The sequence below is a fragment of the Nicotiana tabacum genome, chromosome 9 (genome assembly GCF_000715075.1).
Source record: "Nicotiana tabacum cultivar K326 chromosome 9, ASM71507v2, whole genome shotgun sequence".
Classification (NCBI taxonomy): domain Eukaryota; kingdom Viridiplantae; phylum Streptophyta; class Magnoliopsida; order Solanales; family Solanaceae; genus Nicotiana; species Nicotiana tabacum.
The window spans coordinates 74,201,750-74,216,380 of record NC_134088.1 but is presented as its reverse complement, the minus strand read 5'-3'; the positions used below and the strand labels follow the sequence as shown (position 1 = coordinate 74,216,380).

General features: G+C 36.7%; 2 protein-coding genes across 3 annotated transcripts; both read left to right on the top strand.

Annotated features, from left to right (window-relative positions):
• Positions 1-541: 541 nt before the first annotated feature.
• Positions 542-7,979, top strand: LOC107811384 (disease resistance protein RUN1). 2 transcript variants are annotated; one of them, XR_001653898.2, is made up of 7 exons: positions 542-1,209; positions 1,644-2,739; positions 2,824-3,249; positions 3,375-4,340; positions 4,436-4,960; positions 5,612-5,730; positions 7,677-7,979. XR_001653898.2 is itself a non-coding variant. In XM_016636304.2 (5 exons), the coding sequence occupies exons 1-5, from the start codon at positions 575-577 to the stop codon at positions 4,952-4,954; spliced, it is 3,642 nt and encodes a 1,213-aa protein (XP_016491790.1). In that variant the 5' UTR covers positions 542-574; the 3' UTR covers positions 4,955-4,961. The 2 variants fall into 2 exon arrangements, 1 of the variants encoding a protein (XP_016491790.1); XM_016636304.2 differs by lacking the exons at positions 5,612-5,730; positions 7,677-7,979 and having other exon boundaries at positions 4,436-4,961.
• A 2,716-nt stretch (positions 7,980-10,695) lies between these two features.
• On the top strand, positions 10,696-14,303 carry LOC107811383 (endoglucanase 25). The gene is made up of 6 exons (XM_016636302.2): positions 10,696-11,309; positions 11,775-12,085; positions 12,323-12,778; positions 12,938-13,073; positions 13,157-13,329; positions 13,575-14,303. The coding sequence occupies exons 1-6, from the start codon at positions 10,937-10,939 to the stop codon at positions 13,974-13,976; spliced, it is 1,851 nt and encodes a 616-aa protein (XP_016491788.1). The 5' UTR covers positions 10,696-10,936; the 3' UTR covers positions 13,977-14,303.
• Positions 14,304-14,631: the final 328 nt, after the last annotated feature.

Sequence of the window (14,631 nt, the reverse complement as noted above, 5' to 3'; positions counted from 1 at the left end):
CACCAACTTCACAATTTTACATAAATTGTAATAATTAAGTAAGCAATTATAGAAGAATATTAGAGAGAAATTGAGAGAGATTGATGATTTTGTGAGAAAAATGAAAGAATGAGGGGTATTTATAGTTGAAAATAGGGAAAATGTGTAATTATAAAAAGTTTGGGGTTAAAATAAAATTTGGGGAGTTAAATGGCTATTTTGGCAGACCAAATGGCTAGTTTTTAAGTGGCCAAACGGTCAAATTTTTTTTTTAAAAAAATTATTCGTTGGTCCCGTTTAGGACCGCTTGAACCGGCCCACTTCTGAGCCGGTCTCGATCCAAAATGGTTCCGGTCTCGCGGGCCTCCCTATGAGACCGGCCCACTACCCGACCCACTACATCACGGTCCCGATCCTATCCGATTAGGACCGTTTAGGCCCACCTCCTATGTGGATTTGCGGTCCTGGGCCGGTCACGGTCCTAACCTGTACACATGCCACCCCTAAATTGTCCTATAATTTAAAAGTCCACATGCCACCCCTAAATTGTCCTATAATTTAAAAGTCATTTTCAGTGGACCTCTGTCGTTGACAGATGACTCTGATCTCCAGCTGTTGGGACTTGTCACTTGTTGTGTCTCAGGTGTGCACTGCGAAACAATTTTGCAGAGATTCTTACAATTATATTTACGCAAGCTCCTTTACCTTTATCTCCATTAGTACGTCCATGGAGAAACCTCTGGATCCAACACCTTCGTCTTCATCTTATGGGTGTTCCTCAAATCAAGTATTCTTGAGTTTTAGAGCAGAAGACTCTTGTTGCATGTCTTTCACTGATCACCTTTACACTGCCTTAGTTCAAGCTGGGTTTCAAACATTCAAACAGGGCACTGACACAAGAAAAGAACAACTCCACAACGCAATCCGAGAGTCGAAAGTTTCGCTGATTGTCCTGTCCGAAGGCTATGCCTTTTCTCAATCATGTCTTGATCAGCTCGATGTGATTCTGACATGTAAGGAGAAATTGGATCGGGCAATTCTACCCGTCTTCTACTATGTGGATCCTTCTGATGTTAGGAACAAGAAGGGAAGGATTGGGGAAGCATTAGCATTGCATGAACAAGAATTGAAATGGGAAAGCAGTGGAAGGGAAAGGGTAGAAAGATGGAGGCAGGCACTTGCTAAAGTTGCTGACTTGGGGGGAATGGTCTTACACAATCAAGCTCGTGGGTAATCATATATATATATATATTTCTCCCCATTTTATTATCTCTTTTTCTTCTTCTTACTCAATTTTGTTCTTCCTTTGAATTAGGAAAGAAGGATGAATAAGAATCCTAGCAAACGTGATATAAGTTCTGAAATTGCAGTTAACAGAATAACAAAAACTTGATTTAAAAAAAATCAAAAGGAAAAAAGGTGGAAGAATAATAGTAGCAGTTAATTGTCCCACATTGGTTGTGGGAATGGGTTGTTACCACTTTATACGGTCTTGGAAAATCTCACCCGATGAACTAGCTTTTCGGGTTGAATTAGGTCCAACGCTCATTTTCATTTTCGGAGGGGTGTCAAGTGTCCCATCTTGGTTGAGGGAAAAACTTGTTATCTCCTTGTTGGCAGTTCACTTATATCTTACATTCTTATCTCGTTTTCTGAATGTACAGGCATGAGTCGAAATTTATTCGAAAGATTGTTAATGTGGTCACAAATAGACTAAGTCGGACAGCTTTGTATGTTGCACCTTACCTAATCGGCATAGATCGCCGGGCTAAGCATATTAGCTTTTGGCTGCAAAATGGATCGGCTGACGTTGGCATATTGATTGTTTGTGGCATGGGCGGTATAGGGAAGACTACTCTGGCCAAGTTCATCTACAATTCAAACTTTCATGCTTTTGAAGGTAGCAGCTTTGTGCTTAACATAAGAGAAATTTCAAAGCAACCTAACGGTTTAGTTAAATTGCAAAAGCAAATACTTTCTGACATTCTAAAAAGGACAAAGGAACGAGTATCATGTGTTGATGAAGGAATTGTTAAGATTTCAGATGCCTTAAGTGGCAAAAGAGTCCTACTTGTTCTTGATGATGTGGATGATTCTGATCAACTAAATGCAGTATTGGGGATGAAAAGTTTATTTTACCCAGGAAGTAAAATCATCATAACAACCCGACATGAGCGAATTCTACATCCTCACCTAGTTGATAAGGTGTATACCGTTGAGACACTGAGCACGGACGAATCCTTAGAGCTCTTCAGTTGGCATGCCTTTGGAAAACCACATCCTGCGGAAGGTTTTCTTGTGGGTTCAAATGAAGTAGTGAAACGGTGTGGAGGAATTCCACTTGCACTAAGAGTTTTGGGTTCTTCCCTGGCAGGACAAAATTTAGATGTATGGCAAAGTACAATAAAGAAGTTGCAAGTTGTTCCTAATAATCGGATTATTGAACTGCTCAAAATCAGTTATGAATCTCTAGAAGATGATGATAGGAGTTTATTCCTTCATATTGCATGTTTCTTTCTCTGGGAGGATAAAGATTTTGCTGTCAAAATACTGGATAAATGTGAACTTTTCACTATAGTGGGGATCCAAAACCTCATTGATAGAGATCTCTTGTCAATACTAAATGGTAGGCTCTTCATGCATCAACTGATTCAAGATCTGGGGAGAGAAATTGTTCGTCAAGAATCTGTTAAGGAGCCAGGGAGGCGTAGTAGACTGTGGCGTCATGAAGAATCTTTGTACGTATTGAGAAACAAAACGGTAAGCAACTTAATCACTTTATGCTTTTTCCTTTAATCCATGTGTGCACTTTTCTCTTACATGTCTGTTTCCTTTTTTTATTAGGGAACTGAAGCAATTGAAGGCATCATTCTCGACGGAAATATGTGTAAGGGGCATGGATCAACCAGGATAACATCTAATGAAAATTATGGCAAAAAAAGTAAAGTGGAAGAATTTATGAATAATTCTCAGGAAGATCGACCAAAGCAGAATTGGATGTCCATTTTCTCTCGTCATATCATGGGCACAAGGGAAGTTCCAAATGAGGATTTGGAAACTGACTCATTCACAAACATGCTCAAGTTGAAATTTCTGTTGCTTAGCAATATACAACTTTCTGGATGTTACAGGAAATTTCCCAAGAAATTAAGATGGTTGTTTTGGCGTTATCTCCAGTTAGAATCCCTACCAAGCGACTTTCCGATGGGAAAACTTGTTGCTATAGACCTTTGTTACAGCAGCTTGAAACAACTTTGGACAGCACCAAAGGTACTTTGTCCATGCCCTTTGTCATTAACTGCTTGTAAGTATTTATCATCAGTTGTATCCAGCATTATTTTAAGTGATCAGTTGCATCTAACATATCTTTTCGTTTCTCTTGTTCGTTTGACTAGTTACTCAGATGGTTAAAGTTTCTCAATCTCAGCCACTCTTATCAGCTTAGTAGAACTCCTGATTTTTCATTACTTCCCAACCTTGAACAATTAATCCTCGAATATTGTACAAGTCTAACTGAGGTGGATGACACTATTGGATATCTGGAAGGACTCACTGTTTTAAGCCTTAATGGTTGTATAAACTTGAGGAGCATTTCAGAAAGTATTTGCATGTTAACACATCTTGAGACCCTTGATATTTCTGGTTGCTCAAATCTTGAATATGTCGCCCTGAAGCTTGAAAAGTCGGATTTTCCAAGTGAGCTTTCAGATGAAAGTGGAAGAAACCAAATAGATAATACCAAGCTAGTAAGACCATGGCATACAATCTTGTGGTCTTTGCTGAGGAAGGAGAAAGTATGTCATAGAGTTTCACCAATCAGTTTTCCGACTTCTCTAGTTACTCTAAGACTTTCTGACTGCAATCTGGGTGATAATGCATTTCTCCATGTTGATTTTAGTAAGCTCAATTTGCTGAAAGAATTGAGTTTGAGCCGAAATCCACTTTGCCATCCCCCAGAGAGCATTAGATATCTTAGCAGGCTCGAAAACCTTTCACTAAATTCATGTACAAGGCTAAAATCAGTACTCGAGCTGCCAAATGGTGTTGAGATTGTTGATGCAACTGACTGTATATCCTTGGAGAAAGTATCAGGCGCACCTAGCTCATGCAGCATTCTTTACATAAATTGTGCTAATCTGGTTGAGATGAACGCTAATTTCAAGTTAGAACATCTTGAAAATGTCAATGCAGAAACTCTCGGCTATTTGGGTCTGTCAAACTTGGAGTTGATTAGAAATGTTACTTTTAGATTAAGATTTGACATTCAGAAATTGCATGCTGATGAAATGGAATTTCCGGAATTTGTCCAAAATGACATGGCAAAATTACAATCTCTCCCACCTAAGAAGCTTCCCGCTCAGGTGCATCTTTCTGGTTTTGTGTAAAATGAGGCATATATATTATATGCTCAACTGATTGTGCATCTGCTTAACATTTTATGATTTTCATGTCTCAGGGATATTACTGCAATGGCGTCTTCTCCACATTCCTATCGGGTGAACACGTGCCAAGTTGCTTTGACACGAAGTTGAGTGAGCCTTTCTGTTCATCGTTCATCGTGCCTACTCCTGATAATCATAGAATTCGAGGCTTGAGTTTTTGCTTGGTGTATACATGCTTGGAGAGTGAAGAAATGGTAAGTGAGGGCCACTGCATGTCCATTACAATTAATAATTTGTCGCAAAGGATCAAGTGGAAGCAAGACCCTATGTTTCTAGCTATTCCTGAAGTTGAAGAGCGGATGATGTGGTTAAGTTATTGGGAAATTGGCAACTCGTTGCAAACAGGTGATGTTGTAGAGATTTCAGCCAGTGTTGTAGATAAACAACGTTTCAGTATCAACGAGGTTGGAATGAGGATTCTGTTCCTGGAAGAACAACAAGACCAGGACAAAGAATCTAATTGTGAAGTTGAAGAGTTTTTTTCTAGTCCATGTCATCAGAATTTGCTCCTTGTCAGAGTCTTCCCGAAGTGATAAAAGGTACTCCCTCCGTTCACTTTTACTTGTCCAGTATTCTAAAAATAGATTTTCACTTTTACTTGTCACTTTTAGCATATCAAGAGAAGACAATTTCTTTTTTCCTGTTATACCCACAATATTAATTACTCATTTCAAATCATTTTCTCAAATTCATTAAAAATATGCATCAATTAATATGGGTATCATGGTAAATTATGCACTTCATTTATTAATTTTTAAGGGGTGTGCAAAGTCCATAGTGGATAAGTAAAAGTGAACGGAGGGAGTAGTTATTAAGATGGTAGAATAAATTGTTGGCGTATGAATCGGAGTTCTTGCTCAGGTATTAATTGTTGTTTCTATTACACTTAATGTTAAAGGATAGCGTCTTATGTCTTCATTGGATAGTACAAGGGGGACATAGTTTTTTTTCCTCATCTCGTCTACATGATTTTCCTTTTTCTTAAGCAAAAATTTCCTTGCCACTAAATATCATGTCAGCCTGGGACATCCTGCTATGTTTCTTTTCAGTCATCGTGGTCAACACCTTGTACTGGAAGTGAATTTTAAAGCTGTAATTTCATTTACTGAGCTCTATGGAGATTCTTGTATCGAATCATATAATATTCAAGGTCAATTTGTCACGTCAAATGCATCTTTGCGTGTTCTCAGGAAAAGAAACAAGAACGAAGACTATGGCATTCCTATATTGCTAATGCAGCTGTCAGAGTGGGAAAATGTTGGCGTGAATCTTCAGAAGATATGAACCTTCCAGAGGTTTGTCTAAACAGGTAAGATTATTCCTGGTGAGAGTAGAAACTTTTCGATATGCACCAACTTATGTAGTGCTTGTTGTGTTCCTGATCTTGCATGTTTGGTCATTCCATCTTCTTTGTAGCTTGTGCTGGAATTTTTATTTCCATTCTCGACTGTTTCCTTAGATTCTGTCAGTCGTAGGACTGTTGTCATGCATTTAGCCAAAGGCAAACTCAAGATTTTAGGTCAGTGAGTGCAGAGTACTACAGACAAACTACTCCTTTGTGACAATGCATATTTATCCCTCTGTGTTTTATATATATATATATATATATATATATATATATATATATATATATATATATTCAATGTTAAACTATTTTAGAGTTTGATGGTGTAAGGTACATATGCGCCTGCATATGGAACGCTGAATTTGTTCTCTTAAAATTCCTTATCAATCAATTGAACCCCTAATTAATCATGCTTTTGGCATAATCTTAATCATCCTCCTTCCACTGTGTAGATCTGAAGTACGATACCTTGGTTTGGCTTTTCTGCACATTCGCAAATTATCCTGGCTGCGTCCAGTGTCTACTTCTAGTCCCCTTCATGAAAAACATTGTCTTTCTATCCTTATAAAAGTTCTGGACATATCTTAAATCTTTCTACAGAACAATGTCAGATGGAGCTCTTTTGCAGCATCAACACCAGATAACAGCTTCTGTTGAAGGGCCTTATGGCCACGAGTCAACTACTTAATGATGGAATTTAGTTGAGTGATTCAAAATTTAATATGCCTATTGTTGAAAAGCCACAATATTTTCATATGTCCAATCCTTTTAGGAGACATCTACTCATTAATTGAAGAGCATCCAATATTTGTAAAAGGACATATCTATTCAGAAAAGGTGCAATAGTTATCTTTTTGCTCTCTATAAATCGTTGATTCCATTGGAGAATTAACACTAAGAAATCTTCATCATTTGAATCTTCATTTGTCATTATTCCAGAGTCAGTTTCCTTCATTATTCTAATTCCTACAAAAGTAGTTGGGAGATTAAGAGTTCTCTGGAACTTCTATTTGAGTGCACATTTGAAGATTGTTGAGTGGTTCGCTGTCTCTTGGGTGTAGGACGCCACTTTACTATCTGCACCTAGGCAGGGGCGAAGCTACAACGTATCAAGGGTGGTCAATTGACTATCCTTCGTCGAAAAATTATATTGTGTATATAAATAAAATATTAGATTTTAGAGGTATATAACATATATTGAATACCTTTTATCGGGGAATGTTTTTTACTTGTTTCAAATTTGAACATCGTTGGAGAAATTTTTGGCTTTGCCACTGCACCTAGGTAGCAACGGAAATCTTCTCTGAAGTTAGTGCATTCCATAGAGTGCCAAAATTCTTGATAGTTAACTATTGTGTCTTGTTGTTGATTAAATATTCTTCTTTACCATCTTTAATATTTTCCAACTCTTATGTCCTCCCCGCGTTATAATCTGTTCACTACTCGATTTATCTCTTAATAAGTCATTGGTCGAACTATTGGCTTGACCATGTTTCTTTTGAGGTATGCAAATCTCATTTTGGGGACAGGTGGCATAGAGATAGACCATAGATGTTGAGTAATATTTTCCACCTGTTTAATGATATCAAGCCTTGTCTGCCTAGACTTATTCTGGTTGTGAAGGAAAAACAAAAAGGAAAAACAGATGAGCTTTCATTTTATGAAACAGTGCACATGTAGGCAATCTGTCTTTTTCTCCCTGATGAACTGTATCTTGAGAATCACATCCTTCACTGGTCGGCACTATTTTCCCATTTTTAAATCATTATTATGAATCTGTACTCATAACATAACATCATCCTGTTTGTTTACAGTTGCTGAATTACTACTTATTTTCTGCTGGAGGGTAATATATTATCAAATTATAAAATTTTGGTCCTAATAAGACTTCATTTTACATTCTGTTTTAGATTATTGTTAAACTCATGATCAGCTACAACAGTGGAGACAGATTCTTGGGCAAGGAAAGGTAAAGGTTGTTGGTTGGATCAGATACAGATGCCTACCTTCAGAATTAGGCAAGACAAAGCAAGCAACTTCAGATCCTGATATGGAAATTCCAAAATATTATTTTATACTTATTTTTGTAAGTGTACCATATTAGTAAAGAAGAGGAGTCTTCCTTAATTTAGCTTAGGCAATCTTCTTGTTAAGAAAGACATATGTTGCAGAGTGGGAACGTACATCCTTAATTTCAAAGTGAGTCTTGCTCAGTTGATAAAGCACCTCCACCCACGACCGTTAGGTCCTGGGTTTGAGTAACACTGGAGAGAAAGTATGGAAACATTATAGATCTTCCTAATTTGGGAGGGATTTAAAAAAAAAAGAAAAAAAAAGGGTTTCCCCTTGCATACACATTACTTTATTATGCTAAAGTGACAGATTGAGGTGATAAAATATACTCCGTATAAATTAATTACAGTTAGTAAAAAAAGTGTATATGAAAGAATGCAATGTATTTATTAATTTGATGTAATTATTGAATGTGAAATACATTTTCTCTTTACTAAGCAGACCATATTTTTTTAAGAGAAAGATGAGATGTCCATTTCTTGTTCTCTTAATTTGGGAGGAATTTTTTTTAAAAAAAAAAAAAAGAAAAAAAAAAGAGGGGTTCCCCCTTGCATACACATTATTTTATTATGCTGAAGTGACAGATTGAGGTGGTAAAATATACTCCGTATAAATTAATTATAGTCAGTGAAGAAAGTATATATGTTAGAATGCAATGTATTTATTAATTTGATGTAAATATTGGGTGTTAATTTGATGAAATACGTTCTCTCTTTACTATGCAGACCATATTTTTTTAAGAGAAAGATGAGAGGTCCATTTCTCGTTTAGGTATTGAGCTGGTGAGTCACCTTCTCCCTTTATTTGTATATTTTGGTTATTTATAAACAAACAGCCATGCGATTAATTAACTACAAAAAGAAAAAGAAAAAAAAAAAAGAAAAAGAAAAAGAAAAAGAAAAAGAAAAAGAAAATCCAAAACCAACCCTAATTAGTCCTGGAACCTTAAAGACTAAAGCGCATATGATGATATATTCCATAACAAATTCTTTTTACTTACGTACATTAAATTACAGTAGTTCACTGTAGTTTAGTGGTTGATTTAAGTGAAAATATATACCAATCATCATTAATAGCGACAAAAGTGCATATGAAAGATAACGTTATGCATCTATTAGATTTATGTAAATATTGGTTGTTTTTTTTTTTCTTTTTGTTATTTATCCACACTATATTTTTTCGAAAGGAAACTGAGATGTCCATTTCTCGTAGTATAATTTATATTGAAAAGGTGAGACACCGTTTCCCTTTCATTGTATATTACTCTTCTTGGTTATTACTCTATCATGTATGAACTGAAAACAAATCCAAAATCAACATTAATGATTCCTTCATTTAAGCAACCCCGCCGACAATAATATTCCCACTTCTGAAATCTATAAATAGGAAAATCTTGGGGTTGGAATAGTACTTTTCTACGAGTTTCCTCTATAATTAACAACATTATTTATACTAGTATTAGATAATTTATAAGGAAGCAAATAAATTATTATGATAAACATTAATTGAGGACTTGATAAAAATAATAATCAATTTTCTTATAGTAAATTAAAGGGATAATATAGAAAATTCCTCCTGAACTATACCCGAAGTTGCTACGACACACATTAGTTCTGCGAGGGTCCTATTACCCCTAATTTTTGTTTCCGTAATTGTTTGCGCCTTTCTTGCTGACGTACTGCATGAGAATAACTCCTTCAAGGAAGAAAATGAAACAGATTTAAAAAATAAAAAAAATACGAAATTATATGTGGCAACGTGTGTATTTCACCTTTTGCCAAATGTTTTGTTCTCTATGTCAAGTCAGCACTCAGCACTTAGGGTGAAAATTATTAGACTTTTAAAAAGTTTAGTGGGTAATATGACCCCCCGATTTTATGCATTATCACTAAATTAAATTATACTATCTATTATGCAAAAAATGCTCATACTACTGTTGTCTTTTTCAATGTCCTTTATCTTCTTTATTTCGTCTTATATTATGAACCAACCTACTATTTATATATTTCTTCCTCTGTCGGTGGACAAGTTGAAGATAAACTAATGCAGCTAAATGTGTCAGCTGGTTCCCTTAGTGGACCATTTTGCCCCTCCCTGTAAAATGGGGTCCTTTCATCTCTCATCCAATAGTTAGGTATATAGCCCTTGAGGTGAAAGAGTTCAGCAAACCAAATCAAGAAAATTAACCAAGAAAAAGTAAACACCCTAATTAAATTTGTCAAACTGCATTTTCCCAGATTTCTCCAATATTTCTCCTACTCAGCCTCATTTAAATTTTGAAGTGAAATATACTACTAGTACTTTATATTTTAATGAAAAGTGTAATGCTAGCACTAGTAGGTATATACTAATTATGAACTTTTCTCCAACAGCTAAATTTGAAAGCTGAAACTGTACAAGAAATGGTATATCTAGTACTATTGAAACGACGAAAGTTGGGTATTCAAAAATGCTAGTAAAAAAGATATTTGACCAAAACATGGCCTAGAACAATAGTGCAAGGACTTGTGAAAATATTCATAAGTTAATCAAACAGTAATAAAAATGTCGGTGAATCTCATGTATGAACTACTACTTAATTAAACCGAAGTTTGTATTTTAATTTAAAACTGGTTCAAAAAAGAAAGTAGTAGTAATAAAGTTGAAGTCATGACGATATATAGACATTTGTTTATAGTGGGCGCACTCGTATTTCGAATATATATATATGTATTTACTCCTATTAATTAAGAAATGAGTAGTAAATAATAGTGGACATGATTTAAGAATCCTAAGTTCACCTTTTTACCATGAGAAGCTAATAATTACATGCAAAATGGAGTAGTTAGAAAGTAAAGAAGCATGAGAGAGAGAGGTTAGATTTAGGCAAAGTGTCTTTGTCGTCTGTTAGCACAAGTGTCGGTGTCCTCAACTCATTTACACTATATTTCTTCACCAACACTACACTACACTGTTGTAAATTGTCTTGACACCACCAAAAGCATCTTCATATGCCACACTGCTCTTTCCTCTCCTAATTCCTCTCCCTTCAGTTTTGAGCTGAAATATAAGTATATACTAGTAGTTTCTTTTAGCTCAAGAAATCAGAAACAGCAATATGTACGGGAGGGATCCATGGGGAGGGGCACTGGAGATAAACGCAACAGATTCAGCAACAGATGATGATAGGAGCAGGAATTTACAGGATTTTGACAGGGCAGCTTTGTCAAGGAATCTGGATGAGACACAGCAGAGTTGGCTATTGGGTCCAACTGAGAAGAAGAAGAAGAAGTATGTCGATCTTGGTTGTATTATTGTCAGTCGAAAGGTATTCAAATGGACTCTCGGCTGCATTATTGCTGCTGCTCTAATTGCTGGTTTTGTTACTCTCATTGTCAAGACTCTTCCTAAGCACCGACACCGTAGTCCCCCACCCGATAATTACACTTTGGCTCTTCGCAAGGCCCTTATGTTCTTCAATGCCCAACGCTGTAAGTAATTACCCCAATATAATAATTTCCTTTACTATACAAATTAAACTCTTTGCTTCAGCTATCTCATCTATGGGATTCAGATTCTAATTTGAATGATACTATGGGACTTGATTAAATACATGATTCGATCCTGCCTATGTATCTCTTTCATTTACTTGCTTTACTTACTAGTGAAATATCTCCTTACTCTAAAGCATTAAAAATTGGAAGATCGATGTTGTTTTGTGAAGAATAGAACTTTGCCATCTGTTCTTCTATGTTGCCTGCCTTTACTTGATGATTAAGATCACAAGATTACAGGGTTTTAAGATGCAGATTTATGATTTTGCCTTCAACAAATTTATCTGTGGACTATCTGGATTTGGGTGTTTCTCTTTTTTGATGTTTGACAGCTACATTTTGGGTCAGATTGGTGGTTATTTTGTTCAGTTCGTCATTTAATTATCTGTTTGTTTTTGACAGCTGGGAAACTACCTAAGCACAACAATGTATCATGGAGGGGGAGTTCAGGTATGCAAGACGGCAAATCTGATGATTCAACCATGTTTAAGAATTTGGTTGGCGGCTATTATGATGCAGGAGATGCAATAAAGTTTAACTTCCCTCAATCTTTTGCTCTCACTATGTTAAGTTGGAGTGTGATTGAGTATAGTGCAAAATATGAAGCTGCTGGAGAGCTCAGTCATGTCAAAGATATTATTAAGTGGGGTACTGATTACCTCCTCAAAACCTTCAATTCCTCTGCTGATACTATTGATCGCATTGTTGCACAGGTAAATATCATTCATTGGGCATTTTGAATTAGTTGATTACGTTGGTTTATAACATTTTATAATGGTTTTCTTTTCATCAATCATTGTTTCTGCCTTATCAATTATCATCACCAACTGTATCTTATTGACAAGAACGACATCGATGATTGCATTGTTTTGTTTCTCTCGATCATTGAGAAAATGACCATACATATGGGCTGCTTGATCTCATAGAAGGATTTCTGTTCTGTTTTATAGGTGGGGAAAGGGGATACTTCAGGAGGGCCAGATCCCAATGATCACTATTGTTGGGTGCGTCCAGAAGACATTGATTATCCACGGCCTGTAACAGAATGTCACAGCTGCTCGGATCTTGCTGCCGAGATGGCTGCTGCTCTGGCTTCTGCCTCCATTGTTTTTAAGGACAACAAAGTCTACTCACAGAAGCTCGTCCATGGTGCTAGAACTCTCTTCAAATTTTCCAGGGAACAGCGCGGTAGATACAGTAACGGTAATGAAGCTGCAATATTCTACAATTCGACTAGTTACTGGGATGAGTTTGTGTGGGGTGCGTCCTGGTTGTATTATGCTACAGGAAATACTTCATATCTTCAGCTTGCTACAACTCCTGGTATTGCCAAACGCGCTGGTGCTTTCTGGGGAGGTCCTGACTACGGTGTGCTCAGCTGGGATAACAAGCTCACTGGATCACAAGTAAGAAGATATCGCCTCTTTATTTTGTCTTGCATGATCGTTGAATTTTTCTTGCCGGCAACATTTTGAACTTAGTCTGTATATCTGTTTATAAGTTGCATGTTTTTCGTTGAGAGATCTATATATTGTACTGAAGCAATGCTTTTCATTTGTATTTAGGTGCTTCTGAGCCGTTTGAGATTGTTTTTGAGCCCTGGATATCCTTATGAAGATATTTTAAGTACATTCCATAACCAGACAAGCATAATCATGTGCTCCTTCTTGCCATACTTCTCTTCTTTTAACCGGACAAAAGGTAAGCCTTGTTTTAGCTAGTTAGCATGTAAAGTTTTGCAGAGTTTGTGGGAAGTCAAATATAAAACTGTTGGGCCTTTGTAGGAGGGCTGATACAGTTAAACCACGGAAGGCCTCAGCCTCTTCAGTATGTAGTCAATGCTGCCTTCCTTGCTACCTTGTATAGCGACTATCTTGCTGCTGCTGACACCCCTGGATGGTATTGTGGACCCAATTTCTATTCTACCGATGTCCTACGTGAATTTGCACAGACACAGGTAAATGAAACTTTACGATCTTTATGTTTGCAATAATCTCTTTTCTTATTTTCTTGTTCCTTTTACCTAGTTCTGCTAATAAGTGTGGAATACTACTTAAAAATCTCTGTGATATGTTAAGTGATAAATGCAAAAGATCAGGAGTATATGAGATATAGATGGTGTAAGCATGTTCTTATTAGTCAACTCTGATGAAAATTATACCGTTTCTGGTGTTAACTCAGTTGTCTTTCTTTGACTTCTAGATTAACTACATCCTTGGCAAGAACCCGAGGAAGATGAGTTATGTTGTGGGCTTCGGCAATCGCTATCCAAAACGTGTCCACCACAGAGGTGCATCAATTCCTAAAAACAAGGTCAAGTATAATTGTAAAGGAGGATGGAAGTGGAGGGATTCATCTAAGAATAATCCGAATACTCTTGTTGGAGCCATGGTTGCTGGACCGGACAAGAATGATGGTTTCCATGATGTTCGTACTAATTACAATTATACTGAGCCAACACTTGCTGGAAATGCTGGTTTAGTTGCAGCCCTTGTAGCTCTATCTGGAGATAAAAGTGTTGGAATTGACAAGAACACAATATTCTCTGCAGTACCACCCATGTTCCCCACTCCACCACCTCCGCCAGCTGCTTGGAAACCATGATTTGTTGATGCTAGTTCTATCAACCCCCTGTCTTGTGTGACCATAGGTTCATTTGTTTTCATAATGTGGTCGATATGGGATTCTGATACCATAAAGTTTGAAGTAGTGTGAAAGCCAAGAAACAGAATGAGCACCTTGAACGTATAAAGCTCGTGCTCAGCTTGGTCTAGAATCCAGATGTAGTACTCTGTCTTGAAGGAATGCCCAACGGTATGTTTTGCAATATATCATATACACAGTTTGTATGTATGTAACAAACCAATGATATACTACTCATTGAGAACTGGAACGTGAACAGCCTCAAATTTTTATTGGACAAACTTTCAATTAATGTCCCACAGATATTTGATTTTTGCATTTTGTAGTGCAGTAGTGCAAGAATAATGGTAGTTGCAGACCGTGGTTTGGAACTGCTGCTTAAGATCTTAATCTAAGTGGTGCTGCTTTTGTTCTCTGCCTCTTAATTCTTTCATAATGTGTATCCACCTTGACATGTACTGGCTGCTGCAATAAATTGATAGTCTAATAAGTTGACATAATGACATCATTGAAGTCAAAGGCACATTGGATTAGTTGGGAGGAAGAGGAAGATGATTAGTTTAGTTGGAGATGTGTCTCTTGAATGAGTAACCGAGAGACGATCTAGTCCATTAAA